The sequence below is a fragment of the Myripristis murdjan genome, chromosome 11 (assembly GCF_902150065.1).
Source record: "Myripristis murdjan chromosome 11, fMyrMur1.1, whole genome shotgun sequence".
In the NCBI taxonomy this organism is placed as follows: Eukaryota; Metazoa; Chordata; class Actinopteri; order Holocentriformes; family Holocentridae; genus Myripristis; species Myripristis murdjan.
Window position 1 is genome coordinate 14,496,381 of NC_043990.1, and position 20,470 is coordinate 14,516,850.

At 39.7% G+C, this 20,470-nt stretch overlaps 1 protein-coding gene across 1 annotated transcript; it reads left to right on the forward strand.

Moving 5' to 3' along the window:
* Positions 1-1,248: 1,248 nt before the first annotated feature.
* On the forward strand, positions 1,249-19,794 carry dgat1a (diacylglycerol O-acyltransferase 1a). Its single transcript, XM_030063527.1, has 17 exons — positions 1,249-1,745; positions 5,073-5,160; positions 10,734-10,774; positions 11,175-11,260; positions 12,020-12,072; positions 12,906-13,011; positions 13,752-13,880; positions 14,841-14,915; positions 15,513-15,616; positions 15,756-15,794; positions 15,992-16,033; positions 16,462-16,506; positions 16,818-16,930; positions 17,267-17,332; positions 17,532-17,619; positions 17,997-18,059; positions 18,170-19,794. The coding sequence occupies exons 1-17, from the start codon at positions 1,462-1,464 to the stop codon at positions 18,314-18,316; spliced, it is 1,569 nt and encodes a 522-aa protein (XP_029919387.1). The 5' UTR covers positions 1,249-1,461; the 3' UTR covers positions 18,317-19,794.
* The last annotated feature ends 676 nt before the right edge of the window (positions 19,795-20,470 follow it).

Genomic DNA, 20,470 nt, shown 5'->3' on the forward strand with positions numbered 1-20,470 from the left:
GTTTTAACAGACCCATCACATTATTTGGATGGTGCCTGCCTGTACATGTTGAACTCCGCTGTGCCCTGTAGACTGTTTCTGTCAGGGGCTCACCTGCATGTGAAAAATCACCATGAGAGGTCTGGCTGTGAAAGCAGCATTTTGATAAACATGAGCAACACACAGCAGTGTACCTCGGTAGTGAAAGCCATATGGGTGAATGCCAAGTCAAAATTCACTACTTGTGTGGTAAAATGGCTGCAGTCCAATAGCAGTCCAGCTGGACTGAGTTTAAGACAATATGATCTTGGCTACTTACTGAGTCTGTCTCAAGAGCTTTTGCAATCATCTAAAACTCACTAGGAGACATTGGCTCTGCAAGTTTTAAACAAATTTAAAGTGTTGCAAGCAGGGGGAGTTACAGTTCACCAAAGGCCTTTGGCATCACTTCATTTCAGCCCCAGAGGCAGACGGTAAAGGCAGCTCTTGTAACCATTGGCAGCGATTTCTGCCAAGTTTGGTTGAAATATAATATGTGGACAAATAAGCACCTTGCTAGATAAAAGTGCACCAATACTAATACCTATGACTGGATGGAGGTGACTGATCAAAAGTTTTTATAGTTCATAGGGAAGGCCAATCACAATTTCAAATATTTAGGTGGCATGATAGATGTGATACATTGGTTGCAAAGCAATATATAATCAATAGCAATATAAAAGCTTTAGGCTCTGCAAAAGCAACAAATGCTTAAAATGGGGGGAAAACTGCGTTACTTCCAATTGTATTTCCACAAAAATAAATCCAACACATTTCCACCAACCACCTACAACTTCATGACCTGTGGGTGGAATTTGATATTATTTGTGAAGTATCCACTCTTGCATTCAATGTAATGGTGTTACGACTATGCAATATTAAATCCATTTATTGGGTGTAAATGGCATCCACACTCTGAGATTATATTAGCAGCAATAACAAAGTTTTTGCAGTTTCTTTAATCCTGTTTGCAGGTTCATGTCAGGACAAAGAGGCCCCACTTCACTGACACAATATTTATTTATTCTGCACTTAACCAACAGACTAAAATAGGTAACATTTTGATGAACTATGGCCAGTGTTCTGAACTGTGAAAATATAAAGAAAGAAAGAAAAGAGTAGAGTCATTCTCTGAGGCATGAATTCACTTACACATACATAGCGGAGAAATCATCTTATCCTTTTAAGAACTGCGATCGGGGGATAGCAGCTGTCCGCCCAAACCTGGCAACCCGGCTATCAACTGCACCTTGTGCTGTAGTTGTGAGTTGCCTCCTACAAATTGTCAGTAGGGACGAGGAAGCCTTTCACTGCTCACCTCAGGCTTCACCTTCACCAATTAGCGACAAATACGAAAGGAAGAGACACTGCAAAGGAGTTGGGTAGCATCAATTTTGACGGGCAATGTCAGCCGTGTAGATTTGCCTGCGTCAAGCCGGTGAAATGAGCGACAGAGCAGAGATGAGAGGGCCCGTAACCCGCCGGAGGAGGACCACCATCTCCGGCGGCGGAGCGGCTAGCGTCAAACAAGCCAACGGCAGCAAGTGGCACGAAGCAGCCGAGAAACCGCCGCTGTGCCCCGGTAAGGTAAAACCAGTGGAGGTCTCCAGGCAGGCGAACAACAACGACAAGGTGGACAGGGAGAAAGAGATGCCGAAGCAGCAGCAACTCACACACAGTTCAAGGAAAGAGAGTGGCACCGTGGAAGATATCAACGACAGACTCAGGTAAGCTAACCTGAATGAAAATAAGTTTAACGGCTCTGTTATAACGGACAGTGTAAGCTAGCGCCGCAAATTAGCCAAATGTCATGAACTGTCACCGTCTGGGATTGCTCTCTTATTATCCACATTAAAGGAGGATACTTGCTGTTTGTAATTGCTTTCATTTATAGAGTGTCATTGTTATGCCCATAAGAGAATTGTTGGGCTTTGGGTTGTAATTTTGTTTTCCTTCACTCGTCTGGCTCAGTAAATATTTACTAGTAACGTCCCAGGAGCAAATGGGACCAAAGGGACAATTAGCTCTTTTACAGGATTGCAGGAAACATTTTATGGTCGTTAATCTTCACATACCTCCGCAAATAAGGTTGTGCCTTAAATTTACCTTCAGCCTAGAGGTTATACATAAAGCTTGATTCAATGTTAAATTGGAACTACATTGTAAGCATAAGGCTGCTATAATTTCCTGTGAGTGACAGAATAACTCCCTTTTACGCCTGTGATATCAGCACTATATTGCACACTTTGATTTGTGTATAATCTGTGTTGCCCCATTTGTGAGAGGATGGCTCATAACCATTATGGAAATCATGTTATACACATGATTGTGGTCAGAGCGTAAATGGCCACACGATGTCCCTGTTATGCATTTGTGTTTGCTGGTATGTGGAGGCTATGTCTACTAATTACAGTATTAGTGATTTTGTCAAAGAAGTGACCTTATTCAGAAGTCTGCACTCTAGTCCAACCTTGCTTGCACAGAAAGGGCGTTCAATCAAAAAAAAAAAAAAAAAAGTTAGCGCCTCTGACATTGAGCTTCTGGATGCCTTTACTGTACCTGTATTTGTTGTTAATGCATGGAAGAAGACATATCAGGAACCATCATTTAAACAGCCTCTTTTTACTTAATTGCATGCTGTTAAGATGTCCATCTTGGTATTGCACATCCTCTAGAGTATATGACCAAACATGCAAAGAACAGATAATGACATCCTGAGGCCATTTCAGGTTAGTGTGAGCTAAGTTGAAACCAGGTCAGTCAGGAATGCCACTCTGGCCTCTGATAAAGGGTTGCACACATTATTTGTGCTTGTGCTTGAATAACAGCAAGTTCATTCAGGGAACACCTGCTAAATAAGGGCTCTTTGATAAATACCAGAGCGCACAGTATTATAATTGACCACAGTTCATTGTTGAGCCATTAATCTTCCGACAAATTAACTGTTTTGATCATGAGTTTCAATTTGTGTGTGTCCTGTTGTGATACTGCAGCATCGTAATGTTGAAATACAGTGACCCTAATACTCTTCCTGGGAACGTGCCAACTAGAGGAAGTGTCACTGTCTAAGAGAATGTGTCTTGCGTGTGCTTGTCCCCCAGCAAAAGTGAGAGTTAATGTTTTATCAAAAGCATCAGTGACTGTTTGAAGTTTCCTGTATGACAGTTGCTTAGTATGACTGCTTCAGGACAGTGTGAAGTCTACCTAAAATACATGTAAGCTGTGGTTAGTTTTAGTATCAACAGATTTTCCCGTCATTGTTCTGCAAAGACAAGTTAATAGTAAAATACAGTGTAATTGTTAGCTAAATTTGGGCAAAACAGAAAACCTTGCTAAGTTAACATGCTATAGTAACATGATCATTCATTTAGGGTTGATGGCATTTGGTCCACATAAAAATAGAACAATCGTCGACCCCCCCACAACACACACACACACACACACACACACACACACACTTGCATGCACATAGAGCTACACACAAACAAACAAGCAAACAAATACGCATGCGCATACACACATTCTGATCAAGGTTTTCCTTGAACACTCACGAACAGAGTGGGTTTTATGCAAGTTGATAGCCACAAAAACATTGCCTACACCTGTTAACAGCTTCTTGTTCAGTACCACAGAGCTAAAGCAGATTTTTTAAAACTGTTTGAAGAGGTAAATGTCAAAAGAAATTCAGAACATATGTAAGAGATTTGGATCTTAAAATGGATTTTTATTGACCAGCTAAATGACAAATTTCAAGTGCCTTGGATCTTTTCGGTGGGCAGACTATCCATATTTGCCTGCCTTTCCAATGTGTCACCTTCCTGTGTATGAAAATGTTGCACCATGCAACAGCAGTGGCCTCTGATTTCGCAATACAGCTGTAGCTGTCTACCTTTCTGGCTGCACGTTTCTCTGCAGATCTGGTCTTGCCATTCTGCCTTTTCATAAACAGCCACAAGCAGACTATCGACTCTTTCCTCTGCTGTTTTCCTTCTCTTTCATCCAGCCTCGTGTCTTCTTATCGCATTTTATCTATCCTCCTTGTCTTTCACTATTGCTAATCTCTGCTGTCTTCTCCCATGCTCCCTGTGTACCCTACTCCTCCTCTCCTTCATGCCTCTTCAGCCCCCGTCTACTTCCCCGTCTGCTTTCTTTTTTACTCCTCCTCACGCTCCTCAACATGCTCACTGCTTGTTTTCTTGCTTTCCTCCTTTCCTCCTTCTACCTCTCTTTCTGTTTCTGCTCCTACTCTTGCTCTCCTCTAATCCTTGTCGTCTCTCTCCCTCCTTCCCTTTCCTCTCTATCATGCATAATTGTGTAATAATTTTTAGTCTCCGGACTTCAGTTTTCACAATACTGTCTTTAGGCAGTAGAATTGGCACTTTTCACCTCAGTTTTCACAGTACTAACCATAACATCACCCAACATCCTTTAAGGACAAACATATAGCTGCAAGAGGCAATTAATTCAAAAGCCACTTGTATACGAGACACTGTGCTGCTGCAGAGATGATTATGCTGCCACATCGCTGACCAAGAGTCAGCTGTGTTCAGCCTTGATATTTGCTCAGCGATTAAGTATTCACTGTGAACACACTGAGTAGTGCCGTAATGCTAGTATTGTTTGAAAAGGCACTAAAATTACCAAGACCTTTACAATCAGGAAGGAAAAGGTAAATATATCCAAGAATGAAGAGTCAATAAATGAAGTGAGTATTAGCTGAAATTACAGGACGAACAAAGAATAGAGTGAGAAACTAACTTACATAAATAGGATACGTTTAGTACAGTAGAAACAGTTATGTAAAACCAAAAGTGTAGCCTATTAAGATTAAGATTGCATGCTACACAGAACGTTTAAACTCAAAATTTTGTGATTATGGATATGGACATTGAAAAACAAAATCAGTACATACATGGAATGATTTTTCCATTCATATGTAGTTTTCCTCAACTGAAGTTTTCTATGAGAGCTTTGCCCAATGACCTCAGGCAGGTAGTGAGCAGCCAGATGCAGGCCAAAAGCAGTTGGTAAAATGTTTGTCTGTTTCCCTGTAGCTGTCACATCCTGCAGGAGTCCCTCCTGAGCTCAGCAAGCGGGTACAGCAACTACCGAGGAATCCTCAACTGGTGTGTTGTCATGCTGGTGAGTATGACTTCATGTGGGCTGAGTACTCTGACAGTGATGATTTCCCCCCTGCTATACCTGAAACACACCAAACAGTCATCCCCAAAACCATATACACACACACCACTTAGGCTTACCCCCACTATATTTACACTTGGATTCAGCCTTCCAAACTGTCAGTCATAACCACAGATTTTAATGGATTCACAGTAATCTTCTCAAAAGTACAGCCATCCAGTTGTTCACAAGATGGAATTACCTATGTGTAGCAACCTCAACGTTTCACAGAGCAGATTTTACATTTGTTGAACAAGGGAGTGAACTGGGGTAAGTGAACCTTGACGTCTAAGCCACCAAAGCATGTTTTGTACACACACACACACACACACACACACACACACACACACAAAGATGTGATCACGACTGTTGGCGAGAAGTCAAAATAGGATCAGTATGGTCCTTTCATGACTCGATGAACCTTGGTGGTCACACTAACAAGTGGAACAAGTGCCAGGTCATAAGTGGTGCTGAAGTTTGCATGCAGCACACAACATGCTGAATTGAACATCTTACTGTATGTTAGCCTGTAGCCTGTCACTATGATACATATAAAAACTTTGTGTAGTGTATGCCTCCTGTAGTGGCTAGAACTCTGGTAAGTTTCTTTTGTGTTGTTTTGCTTCACATCTTGGTAGTTTGCCACACACATACACACATTCACTCAGTCAGCAGCTGTTTTACATTGACCTAGCTAACAATTGTGTGTACTTTCCTATCCCTATAACTCTTGATAAGAGCAGGTTGAATTTGCTCTTCATGTTGAACCCTTACATGATCATAAGTTTACTGCTTTCAGTTTTACTGTAGTTGTACATGAAATGTTGTGTTACATCCTATGGCCTTCACACATAATTCTGCAGTTTGTTATCCAAAAATTAAGACAGTAATCATAAGTTAGTGAGTTTTTGGATTGCTTTACTGATACAAAATTTTAGTAGGCTATTGGTGATCATTAGACAAAGCAAGAGCGTGTGTTTGCTGTACTGAGTTATTTTCCTGTCAAAACAGTTGAATATTAAAGATTTAGTACATTAATCATAATTGTTATTACAAAAGCCTGCTACAAATATTTTAATGCAGCCAATCTTCCAGAATATACCCCAGATGCTATGAGAAAATAGCAGGACTACTTCAAGATGTGTAACCCTTGGCCATGAGGAGTAAGCTGTGGTCTATATCAAATTGTTGAAGCTGGTCACCTGTTTTGAAACTAGACATTCATTGACACAGCTCATTTAAAACCTATATCAGATAATCCTGGGTACATTTTTCAGAATCTTGCAACCTAGTAAAATATAAGAGAAAATCATTTTAATAAATATTATGATAAATTGAAATATATTTACAGTTAAATACTGCACTGTGATATTTTGGCCAACTTTACCTTTCACATCCTGAATGACAACTTTCTTTCACAGTAAATTTATTATTATTAAATTATTCATCTCACATAGTAGAAACAGATTCTCATAGGCTGTATTAAAGTTGTATCTCTGTATGGACATTTTAACCTCAGTCTACCTTGTGTAACAGTTAATTATGGCCCCCTGAGCTGGGGTCACTTTAGGACAAGAAGAAGCGTGTGTGCACACACACGTGCAGGCCAGCATACATCCATTTAGCTACATATGTGCATGTGTGGTTATTTGCAAGTGCATTGCGCACTTGGTGTTTATGTGTAGTGTATTTTAAATCAAGCATAATTTCCCAGCTCTGCATCTGGCTTAATCCCATCTTCCGTTCATGTTGCCGTGACGATGTCCTCCACTTCACGGTCACTGGGGACAACTGACACTGCTTAGTTCAGACTGTTTTGAAAAAGCCCCCAGGATTAGACTGAAAGAGTGTGAAGTGGAACTGCAGTGTCTCAGTGTTTGTGGGTGTAAGTTTAAAAGCTGAGCTGTGTGAGTTGTCCTGGATAACTGAGACCATCAGATAAATGTTGAAAATGTAGGTTGTTGCAGCCTAGGGCAACTTTTTGTGCAGCTTTTGTGACTAGTAGCTGCAGTAAGGCAGGCACCAACTATTAGGCTAAGATGCTTTATCTCACAAAAAATGGTGATTGTCATACTTCTTTCCTTTATCATTCTGTTTTTCTACCACACTGTGCTGATGTGCTCAGTACATAGTGGAGCTGGAACACACTATCAGCTCAGCTCTGAAGCCAAGGGAACCCAGTCAGGTGTGAAAAATATCACTTTTAATGAGGGTAAACAAAGTGAAACGCACGTTGCTCTCAGTGCTTCCAGACAGGTGATGTGAAGATAACATAAATTGTGTGATGTAAAAACTGAGTCACTGGAGGCTTATAGAAAGTTCCAGACTAGTTCCAGACATGATGGCTAGATTAAAGACATTAAATCCTATAATAATAGATAAATCCTGGCCATAAATTCAGTAAATTCCCAACTGTTCTCAATATGGATGTAACGGTGTGTCATGGGTATGTAGGGTATTAATGGGGGTCCAGCAGTAACCTGGGCTTCTGTTTGATTCAATCATAAAAATATTTGGGACCTTCTTTTATTTCCTTTTGCACAAATTCTTGCACAGTAACAACAAGAAAATGCAGCCTAATCTAAAGATAACCTGAAAATCAATCTCTGATAGTCTCCAGAATCTAACACTCTGTATCTAGTTCACTTTATTACGCATCAGAACCACACTCTGGAATCACATCACACCTGTACCATCACACCTGTTGGAATAATTGTAGAATCTGTGCTGGATAGAGTTCGATTTGAGAATTCTAAACTATAAATCATATCAGTACCTCAGCTGGTGCTGATTCTGTCCTGGAGAAGTAAGCGGGATGTGATGAGTAAACCTATAGCTGCTGCCCAGAGAAAGTAACTTTTCAGCAGCAGGAGAGGTTGTCCCCTGCTCCATAATTTGTTGTTAGGGAAACAGCCTGACGCAAAACATCAGTGTTGAGATTTGATGTGAATATTTGATGTAACCTGGCTTTTATTAGGGACCAGCATTTATTTGTCAAAATATGTAGCTATACCTGGTCAATAAAAGCGACTTGGTGTTTAATTGGGAGTCAGCTGATTGTTGTGTACATGCCTGCACATGTACATGCTCTCACCCCTGTTCCAGACCCTTAATGTTTTTGTTTTTGTTTTTTTAGTACATAAAGCTCAAGTGCTATTCAGCATCTATTGAGCCATGTGGTTTGACAAGGGTCAGCCAGCTCCAGCAGCTTGCTCTATTTTCAGCCACCAAATCTGAACCTCCACTGAGACCACTGTGTTCTCTCCCATCCACAGCTGAGGACACTGGGACAGAGTTTAACCAGACATATCTCTTTATTACTAAAACTACACTCCGTAGGCACTTTGGGTATACCTGCACAGTCTGTACACAGTCAATACAAATGTTCTGCAATAAAGTTTACTTTTATAATGCCTATAATGCTCAGGTTTTATTTTGTGTTCATGCAATTCTATGTTTAAGCTCATAGTTAGTGGTGTTGTTGTACTGGACTGCATTTTATTGAGGTGTGTGTGTGTGTATATATATATGTATATATATATATATATATATATATATATATATATATATATATATGTATAATTTTGAAACACCTCTAAATATTATGAGGCCCAGTACAAGACCTCTGCAAACTACAACCTCAGTAATATACATACAATTAAATTAAAGCATTCTCCACAATGTCAACAAAAAATGAACATTGTAAACTTTCTAAGAGGTAGAATTTATAGCAGAGTTGTTGAATTGTACTGCATTAGGATACAGGTGGACCCAAGACAGTGGCCACTGAGTGTATGTTTTTGCTAGTTAACATTTATCTGCTCAGTATCCGTATAAGTTTGTTTTCTGCTCATGGATTGTAAATCCACAAAGCATTATTGTCAAATTACTTGATTAAAAGTTTGTTGTTCAAATAATCATGTAGCAGCCAGGTCAAATTATTTATTATAGCCAGTGTTGTCTTATTCTCTTAAAGTTAACAGTTACAAAACTAACAGCTGTAATCAGTTATTGAAAATTATTGGAAGAATAATAGATAATACTTTTGGAAATTAAAATTGGAGATTGTCTTATTACTTAAAACATGCATGAATACAAAAAGGCATCCTTAGTGTGAGATTATAGATGCAACCATAATGCCAAACAACTTGAAAGAGAGATCACAGATGACCAACGGTAATAAAAGGATAAATAGTCTGTGTTGTTGTTGCCTACTGTATATTCTGGAGAGATGGTAATCTGAGTTAAGTACTAAAAGTAATAAGATGATATTACTGAGCTTGAATCGTCCAGTGGATTATGTTACTTATTGCAGTGTGAAGATGGTGGTGCAGGCTGGTGCAGGAGTACATCACAGTTTGAATATAACCTTTCTAGCTGCAGTTGCTACCACAGCTGGAGGGAGATAATTGTTCAGCCAGAAGGTCTGGGTTCAGTCCTGTGTGACAATGAGCATCCACTCTGCTGAAGTGTCCTTGAGAAAAACAATGAACTCTCACCAACTCCAGGGGCTCTGTTCTGTATCTGACCCCGCATTATGACCTCTCTGTGGACAGGGTCAAGAGAAAAGGCACATTTCTGCCTTGGGGATTAGTATTACAAATCACACTGGTAATGTTATTTCCCAAGTCTCTGTAAAAGCCCTTTAGGCAACAGCTATCAGTGTGTGTTGTGTGTAATATATGACTGTGCTGTCTTGTCCAGGCTGAAGGTTACGAAGACAAAGGTTACTGGTTTAGACAAGTGACATAGTTGAATCAAAAGCACATTGCTGGAGGGTCTTAGCTGCTCAGCAGACTGTGGCACAGCATGTAATTTAATCATGACAGCACGGGTAACCAGTGCTGCTCACAACCTTTTTTTGTTTGTCATACTCTGTCTCTTCAATATTTTTACTATCACTCTCCACCAGCTGCCAAGAAACAAAACCGCCATAAACATTATCTGTAAAAAATGTGTGTGCATGTATATGAGTTGTTGCCTTTCTATAGAGTGGGTGTGGATTGTTTTACTTCAGGGAAGCCCAGATAAATGATGATTGTATGCCTCTTCTACAGTGTGTGATAACACTGGACAGACCTTGAACTTTCATACATAATATAATAATAAACTTTTCAACACAGTGAAGGGATTCAGGTGTCATGGCATTATACTCATCGCTGAGATGAATGCAGGAAGAAGTCAATAACTTAATTTTGAAATATGACACATATCTAATCTGAACAATGTTGCCCAAGTCATTTAACACATCTTACTCAACTTTTTAGCAAACAAATTTAGCATGCTTAGGGTTTTTAAGCATGAGTCACACATGAACTATAATGTGTGTATCTGCATACCTACTTGAAATTCAAATAATTGTGTTTTGGAAAGTTGCTTTGGATAAAAGCAGCTTGTGTACTGTGTGTGTGTGTGTGTGTGTGTGTGTGTTTGAGGGCAGGGACCTTTTTAATTAAGATTTCTTTGGCATGATTGTTGTTGGCACTTTGATTCATGCTCATTATCGTCTGTGGTCTGTTTGTCCTCTGTCCCAGGTGTTGAGTAATGCACGCCTTTTTTTGGAAAACCTTATAAAGTGAGTATGTGTGCAACATACAGATACACACAGCATGCACATGCCCACACACATACATGTATATACGCACCCACAAGCACGCAGTGTCACAGTTCACTCCCATGTGGTTACACACTTGGCTCTCCCATCCTTACTCCTTTTCCTTCCCTTACCTATCCAACCTCTACAAAAATTAGTAATTATTTTAATGAAATGTGATACTAGTACACATTCTGTACAGTATCTACATAATCTGACAAGCCTAGACTGTGTTATCACAAGTGTGACTTGTGATAACACATTTTCAACAAATATGAAACTTGAATTTGACCTTTCACCCATCAACAAAACCTCCATATAGCTGTCCTCAGTATGAGAAACTCTGGCCTCATTTTGCATGTTGTTCTTTCCTCTCCTCCAGGTATGGCATCTTGGTAGATCCTATCCAGGTAGTGTCGCTGTTCTTGAAGGACCCTTATAGTTGGCCAGCAGCTTGCCTGATCATTGGTATGCTTTTATTTAACTGCTTCAACGTCTTCCAAACCAGTAGTCTGAAAATGCAGTTTACATTTTTATGTCTGTGATCTTGTGCTTGCTTTTGGAGGTGAATTCAGCATGCTAGTGTTCAGTTTATGTGGTTTATCAGGCAGTGTTCATTTCTACCACAAATGATGCTGCTTACTGAAACAGGACATTTGTTTACTGCCTCTACCATCTCCTAGATGATGTACATAGAGTTGACTAAATGTAAAAGAGGGCAATAAACAATATTAGCACCCTGTGGTGGATTAGGCAATATAATATGTTGGCACAGCTGATATTGTTTATTCATTTATTCCTATTTACTCAGGGTAATTGAAGATACCTCCTCTTTTCTTATAACAGCCTGTTTTGCCATACTGAAAGCACAACAAAACTGAGGCTGCACAGGGGTTGTGGCACAACAGCCAGATTCATTCAACAAACGTGTCTTCAGCAGGGATAAGAACTGGCAAACTGGGGAAAATCAATGATTACAGCATAGTGGGTATTAAGGAAAGTTTAGACTGGCAGTCTGGGCAAAATACTGGTTGTTGGGGAAAACACAGTTTTGCCCCATTTACCATTTCCTCCCTACCTCAGTCTCATTCTCATGTGGTCTCTCTCTCCCTCATGTTTCTCTGCCAACAGCATTTAAGAGCATAATGTTCATCTGCAACAGTTTGTGACTGTGATTTGCTACTGTAGTTGATGATGAGTCTGTTGTTTCTCCGGTCTATTTTGCAGTGTCTAATGTGTTCATCATAGCAGCTTTGTACACCGAGAGGCGACTGGCTGTGGTGAGTTCACTACATCAACCGTCTTCTCTGGAAACCCAAGTTTTCACAGTATTTTTTGTATTGGTGACTCAAAAGTGATATTGTAGACTACTTAAAACTGCAAGTTTTCCTCAAATTTTCAGACCCCCTTTTTGTCAGCCCAAAGTGTTTTTATTCAGCCCTGGCATCTATATTTAGGCAGCATAAGATTGCTAATAACCTTTGGTACCAGCTCCTGCGGAATAATTTTTAGCCCATTTCAATCTTTTTGAATTCCAACCGAGACTTTGAAATGTTCTGCACTCTTTTGAAAATTTTAAAATGCTTAGGATCTCAGGTAAAAATTTATATCACAAATCAGTTCATTAAATGCTCTTGTTCAAGTATATGAAGGAATGTAAAGGGAGTGTGTGTCTGTCATGGAGTTGATCAGTCAGGGACCTCCCATTAAGGATGCTTGGTCCAGAACGGCACCCGGACACTACATAGTAAATTCTAATGTCCCTGCATGGACTCAACTATACCCTGTCAATTAGTGCTGATAAGATCTCCACGTTCCTAATTATGATTAGATGAAATCTAGCAGTAACATTTCTGAATCCTGTGATTTAGTATTGTACACTGTAAAATCTGGGTTAGTCAGAGAGACAGTTGTAAGGAACACTGTTCAGTAGTTGCTGCTGCAGTGTTTGATAATGATAATTTGCATTTGTATAGCACTTACAGTATAACACAAAACAATTACAAAAATTAAGTATTCTGTTTTATCATGTTCCATTTTCCTATTTAATGATTCTTTCTTCTTTCTTGCCTGCGTTTCTCTCCTCTCTCTCCTCTCTCCTCTCTCCTCTTAGGGTACTATCTCAGAAACAACAGGATTAATTTTTCACATTTTTAACCTGGCAGCCCTGTTGATTTTTCCTTCTGCTACTGTACTCACTGTTACCTCCTTGACTCCAGGTACGTATATATACATCTACTCACAGATAACTGTTTTTACTCCAGACACATGTGCAAAATATAGTTAAGGTTCCATATTATTGCATGAAATTTTGTATTGCACAGTGTAAAATCTGTTTTTAACCAGAGAGAACAATATTCTGTAGTTGCTGCCATGGTGTTTAATGTGTACGGTAGCAAATTAGTTTCCCCTCTTGGGATTGATAAAGTATATCGTATTGTGTCATATTCAGGGCAGTTGCAAGAAATTCTGGGCCCTCTGAAAGAATATTGGTGTGGGCCCCTCCACCCCATTCATTGCCACTTTTTTAACTGTGTGTGGGCCTTAGTGGGCCGTGGGCCCTTAGAATTGTCATCACCTTTCCTCCCTATACGACGGCACTGGTCTATTCTATGTTAGGTCTTCAATCTACTTTGACCTTGGTTGCACTGCTTCTGACATGACATCAAAAATAGGAATTGCAATTAACTAAGAAAATGATTAAAAATAAGTCAGTAAAATACACCAAAACCGGGTGGACTAATAAAGTTCATAATAAAAATTCATAAACTTTTTATTGTAAGTGTATGAAGTATAAGGCATGACGCTGTTATGCCGCATTGCAAAGTCTTTAGTTCCTGTGCAACTCAAACATCTTGCAGTGTCCCTTTTTAAGAGTTCATTTCTGCTCCTTCTTCATAGATTCCTTGGTGTGTACCAGGATCAGAATTGCTAATTTCTTTGTGTGTGTGTTTGTCAGTGGGTGGTGTACTCTCCCTAGGCGTCTACACAGTGCTGTTTCTCAAACTGTACTCCTACAAAGATACCAACAGGTGGTGCAGAGAAATCAGACAAGCCAAGGCCAAGAGGCTGACTCGATCATACTCCTGTAAGTGTGCTTACACAGGAAGACACACACATACAGCAACTGCTGGTGTAGAAAAATCAGTCATGCTGTCATGATATAGCTGATAAACTGTGTGTGTGTGTGTGTGTGTGTGTGTTAGGGCATTAACGATGCCAGATTTTTTCACGTTTCGACGTGGCAGCGGAGCCGACCGGGGGGTGAAGAGGCTGTAGTGAAGCGCTCTTGGCTTATTCGACTTTGAACGGACCCTGGTCGACCTTTACGTTAATGCCCTAGTGTGTGTATGTGTGTATGTATGTGTGTATGTATGTGTGTGTGTTTGTGTGTGTGTATATGTGTGTGTATGAAAACATATATACATACATAGAGTGAGAATTCAGTGCATTCACACAAAAATGGCAGACATAATTGATATGTTATCATATCCAGCTGTTGATTACTGCGCTGCCACCACCATCTAGTGGTGACTGTTCACACTGCTACTGCAATCCCCACCCCCCAACACACACACACACGCGACACAGAAGTTCATATCAAAGGCCTATCAGCAGGTTTAACACTGAGTACTGTGCAACTATTTTAAGCCTGGGATTTGAACTTATCCATCAGAGGGGGCATGATGCTTTCTTTCTTCATTGTATTTCGACACAGGAGCTTTTTTAAGCTGACAACACACTGAATAATCCTGGAGATTCAGAGCCGTGATGGTCTGTTTTATATATAATCAAACCATGTGGGTTGCTTTAGAAAAACCATCACAGTGATACGTTTAGAAGGTTTATACAAATGGTATCACCGTTGTAACAAGGTAAATCAGGCTCCTTTCTTAGGCTGATGCATATTCAAAAGCATAGAAATCATCATCATCATCAGGCTAGTGGGTAGGTTGTGTGTGAACTGTCAATCTGTAGCCTAGTTGGAAACACACACACACACAGCAGTAAAACTGAATACCTCGCTCCATGTGTCTGTTTTTTTCAGGTCCATCTGTGGCCCGTTCTAATGGTTCAGCAGTACATACTCATGTCTCATACCCAGGAAACCTCACCCACAGAGGTAACCATGATGACAGACTGAAAGACTTTGACATTAATAGTCAAGACAGACTTTTTAAACCTAACACTCAAGGTAACATTTTTACTTGAATGTTTTGTTTATTTATTTTTGTGTTTGAGAAACATCATGTCAGTTCCTTGGCACATTCGTCCTTGTGAGAAACATCCTTTAATTCTGCTTTGAGTGTGAAGTACTTGTAACTGGAATGACAAATAAAGTGACTTTGGATGTGAATAGCATTTGTTTATGATTGAACCCTTAAATGACAAATAGCAAGACACTGATAGATGGTCAGCATTTTGAGCCACTGTAGACAGAAAGCCCTGCCGGTGTGGGTTTTTTTTTACCTAAACTTCAAAGTCATTATGTCAAAGAGCTGACTTTCAACAAACTATATGTATTCAGTGATGCCAAGTAGCATGATGGGTAGAGAGCACAGCCCGAACACTGCCTGCGTTAATTGGTTCGGTTTCTGTTTGGACCAGCCATATTAAGAGTGTTACACACATTATCATTAATGTAAGGTGCTTTGGACAAAGACGGCCACCAAAATGCTTCTGAATCCTCACTGGCCTTTGTGTGTTTGTACATTTATAGACATTTACTACTTTGTCTTCGCCCCTACTCTCTGCTACGAGCTCAACTTTCCTCGGTCGTCACGGATACGCAAAAGGTTCCTGCTGAGAAGACTTTTTGAAATGGTGAGGAGATACACAAACACACAAACAAAAAACACAGACACACTGATTTCTTGAAGAAAAAAAATGAGATAGTGATAGCAGTGCACACAAACCTCTCTGTATACATGTTTGTCTTTATCATCATTGATCTCTTTTGCAGCTTTTCTTCATGCAGTTACTGGTGGGATTGATACAGCAGGTATGGAGGATGCACTCACAACACACACATTACAGACAAGTGTACATAGCACACATACTGATACCACAAAGTGTACACATACAATAATACACAAGTTTAATAGAAAGTCATTTGTTGTAGGAATGTTGGCCTGCTGTATTTCAAATCATGTCTCACTGGATACGCCCTCAAAAGCAATTTTCATTTTTCTCTTTCAGTGGATGGTGCCTACTATACAGAACTCAATGAAACCATTTCAGGTGTGTACACACACACACCCTGCTCCTCACAACTTTAGTTTACATATTTCAAGCTACAAAACCCAAAGTTTGCCTGATTTATCTTAATTTGAAAGTGATGTGTTCAGTTTTGTATCTGCCTTACTGGTGAAATGGAAAAATAAGGACAAAACCTGGAGCTGACCTGTCGATAACAAGTGTGAGACTCTGTTTGGGGACATCTATGTGATTTTTTCTTTCCACCCAAAAGAGGCTAATTTCCTCAGAGTGCAAATAATTCTGGCTCATTAAATGGGAGCATATCATTCCCATCCAGTTCAGTCTGCCCCTCATTATCAGTGGTTCATCTTCATGATTTATCTTATTTGTGTTTCTAGTATTTACACAGTTCAGATGTAGATAGATCTGTCAATAATGTGGTTACATTTGATTCCTTTTGTCTCCCGCAGGAAATGGACTTTTCCAGGATGATGGAGCGCCTGCTGAAACTAGCTGTGAGTATCATGATAGAGCTAAACTGGATAGGTAAGCATGACGCAGAAAATCCTTCAAATTAAAACAAAATGTTTCGCTTACCACTGCTTTTTGCAAGCCATCAGATTTGCCCTGCATTTCTGTGTTGTAGAATTACGGTTTAGTAGTAGAAGCGACATGGCAGCCATAGTATAACCTATCAGACCTCCAGTCTCTCCAGAGTTTCTCCAGACTCATCCAGCCTGACCCAGAAACCCAAACCAAACCACCTTCTCCCATCAACAAGTCACAACCCTCATCTTCCTCCTCCTCCTCCTCCTCCTCCCCCCAGGTCCCCAACCATCTGATATGGTTAATATTCTTCTATTGGTTTTTCCACTCCTCTATGAACTTTGTGGCAGAGCTGCTGCAGTTTGGAGACAGGGAGTTCTACAGGGACTGGTGGTGAGTAGCCATGAAAACACAATTGCATACACACATTTTCCAACCTTTTTTTCAAAAGTTATAGCCTGTACCAAATTGTGATCTTCCAAGATACATTCATTATTGGTTTTACAATGCCCGTTTCCATTTTCAAAGTGTGCATGTACAAACAAATGTGCATGCACACACACACACACACACACACACACACACACACAGAAAAAAACATTCTTATTCATACAACACACACCAGAAAAAGGAAAACAGTGAAATCTACGTTGCTAGAAAAAATGGGAGCAGTATTTAGTAAATGTCAGAAGGTCAAAAACATTGCCGTCATTTGTGTCTTCACTTCAGGAACTCTGAAACTGTGACATATTTCTGGGCCAACTGGAACATCCCTGTTCACAAGTGGTGCCTGAGGTGAGAACCAAACTCTTTCTACAATGACCTCTGGATGTTCTCTGAACTGTATGAAGTTATTTTGATTCATTTGATTTGTTTACATGAAATAACTCCTAAAAGTTAGTGGTGTAGACTGTTATAAATTTGTTGGTATTTTCAGTGTCATTTGTCAATATTATAGACAATTATTAGGGATAAAAGAGTTTGTGTGTTACAGACACTTCTATAAGCCCATGCTGAGGAAGGGGGTCAACAAGTTTATGGCTCAGACTGCTGTCTTCTTGGTTTCTGCCTTCTTCCATGAGGTATGCCAATAGCATTCGTTCCTCTGTGATACACTGCTACAGCCCACATATCGATTTACTTCAACAACTAACCCTTTTTTATTTTTGTTTTCACTTGGTGTAGCACCTTCCATGGCAGCATGTTTAACACATATGAGGACACCAAATGGCCAAATTCAGCTCTTGAAAGTCTTTCAGATTGTAGTAGTATCCAGCTACTCAGGAGAACCAGTACAGTTAGCTTACAGTGATGTACAACGCTTGTTACTGAAAACCAAATGTCCAAAATTGTCAGTAGCTACTTAAATCATATGTTAGCTTCTGTTTTGCTAAAGTACTAAAGACATTACTGTATATTTAATATTATCCCTCTCTCCCTCTCTGATTCACTGTCTCAGTATTTGGTGAGCATTCCCCTGAAGATGTTCAGACTGTGGGCCTTTATGGGCATGATGGCACAGGTGAGGCACACTGAACTTCCTCTTTAACCCTCTCACACGTACCAAGCCAAGTGCCATCTCATAATTTCTGTCCCTCCCACACTGACCTCTAAACTCTCTGATCCCTCCAGGTTCCTCTGGCTTTGTTCGTCGGTCGCTTCCTGAATGGAAACTATGGCAACGCCGCTGTGTGGATCTCACTCATCATTGGCCAGCCAGTTGCTGTGTTGATGTATGTCCATGACTACTATGTCTTACATTACGGGACTACTACGTAATGCTGGACAAACAAGAAGACACACACATACACACATGAACATAAACACACAGAATCAACTATGGAACAACATGAAGTCCCTGAGAGATGCACATGTTCAAGAACACATTCAAACACACCGGACGTAGGACAATCTAAAGAACGAATGTAGCACAATCTAAGGTGACGCAAAAGGGAAATCACCGTAATATGAACATGTCATTTAAAATATGTAACAGCAGGAAGCTTGTTAGTGACCAGAAGATGTTGCAAAAATTGTTTCAAATATTTGAAATACACGGGAAATGCTTGATTTATTTAGGTAATTCCACTTTTGTAGGACATTTACACTTCAGCATGCACACCCTTTTGTAATTCAGAGGTTGGCCTCCTACTTTGGTATCTGCTGTCACCACCAGGGTTCAGGTGCTGCTTGTTCCCTCACTCTTAGTATCAGGAGCTGCTCCTGGTATATTAACAAAAACCTGTTTTTGTCAGAGGCTAATTTTCCAAAATAATAGTAAATGTATGGTGCTGAGGTTTCCCAGTGACCCAGTATTGGTGGTAGAAATGAAATTGAAAAAATGAAATTCTTCTACCCAGGTTAATCTAAACTGAGCACTCCTCTTGGGTTTCAAATGTTTGAAAAATGCACACAGTGCTATGTGCAATAGATGTGAAACAAACACTGCCTAGCAAGCACAAGCCTGAGAACAGGGGCCTGCCTCGCTCCACAGCCAGTCTAATGTCTAATGTTTTTAGACCCAAGTGGTGTGGTGAGAGAAATGACAAATCACCTCTTTCATGTTTCTTATAAAAGATGGAGCAAAGAAAATTTTGAGCCAGATAGTTTTCCTACAAGCTGAAGTTCAGAGTTGCAAGTCGACCATTCAGGACACCTCCAGCTCTAAGAAGTGTCTGCAGTTTGTTACATTTCCCAAAGTGACAAACTTTTTTTGCATTTACTCTGTACATGTTTCCTTTCCTCCTCTACCCTCTCTTGATCCAGTACAATTAGTGTACATCATGAGTTTGTATTTAAGGCATTTGTAAAAAATTACCAAAGGAACGAGGGGAGGGCTTTAGGACAGAGGGGTTGAGGAGGGACAGACAGGATGTCATCTTATTTGTACAGACATGAGACCTACAGGCAGCCCCTCTCGTTTTTAAATATGAACATGATCAATGCAAGCAAGAAATTCACTATACAGGTCTGTTGTTTGCCTTTGCTTTACTGTCTCTATTGTGTTGCATTTGAGTAATCAGATGATTTATTTTCTTGTTTTATTTTGTTTGTTAATATAACTGACTGCAGTTATATCCTGCCATCCTGAAATTAATGTGTTTATATTGTATTTGTTTCAGCAGTGATTTAATTCAGTAGATATTTTTTGTTGATTTATTGATCTGAATCTGTGAATGTGAATTTTGCACTTTAAAAAGAGATGCATGCTGTTGACTAAAGCAATAGATTTCTATGAATGTATTCTTAAGTTATATGTATATAACTGAAATGAGTTATATGTACTGTAATTTGCTTATTACCATTTTGTTATCACACAGGTTTGGGCTCAATTTCAGTTCAGTTTCAAGTTTGAAAGAAAAACAGCAGCTGCACTTCAATCATGACTGATGGAGAAATCACTGTTTTTGTGAATAGTTTGAATATGACTGCCTTTTCTTGCAATCGTTTTATAGTATTCGAATGCTGAAAAATTCATTTCTAGAAATGATTTGATTCAAAGTAATTGGAACCTAACCCTGATGTCAGTACAGTTATTAATATGCAGTAATTCATACAGGACATTCTTTTGCCTGAGTGTTTTGATTCTGTGGTGCCATAGGAAATTGGATGGATTCCTCAAACACAGTAGACGTGCTGAATTTTAGCTTTCCTTTTGCTCATTTTCTCAATTTCCTCTGCATTTTTCTCTCATTTGCACTAACAGTGCCCTCAGTTTTGGCTTGATACTGAAATTTCTCCCCATAATGTCACTGTGTATAAAGTAGAAAAACAATACTAAAAAATCAAATTCATTGATTTTTCATTCATTTCAATCATGACTTATCTAGCTTATGTAGCCAATTGTCTTAGCATTTACATGGAATCATGAGGTACTTGCTGCAGTCACTCACTTGTCCATATGCAACTTAACACCCTGTAGTGTGTCACCTT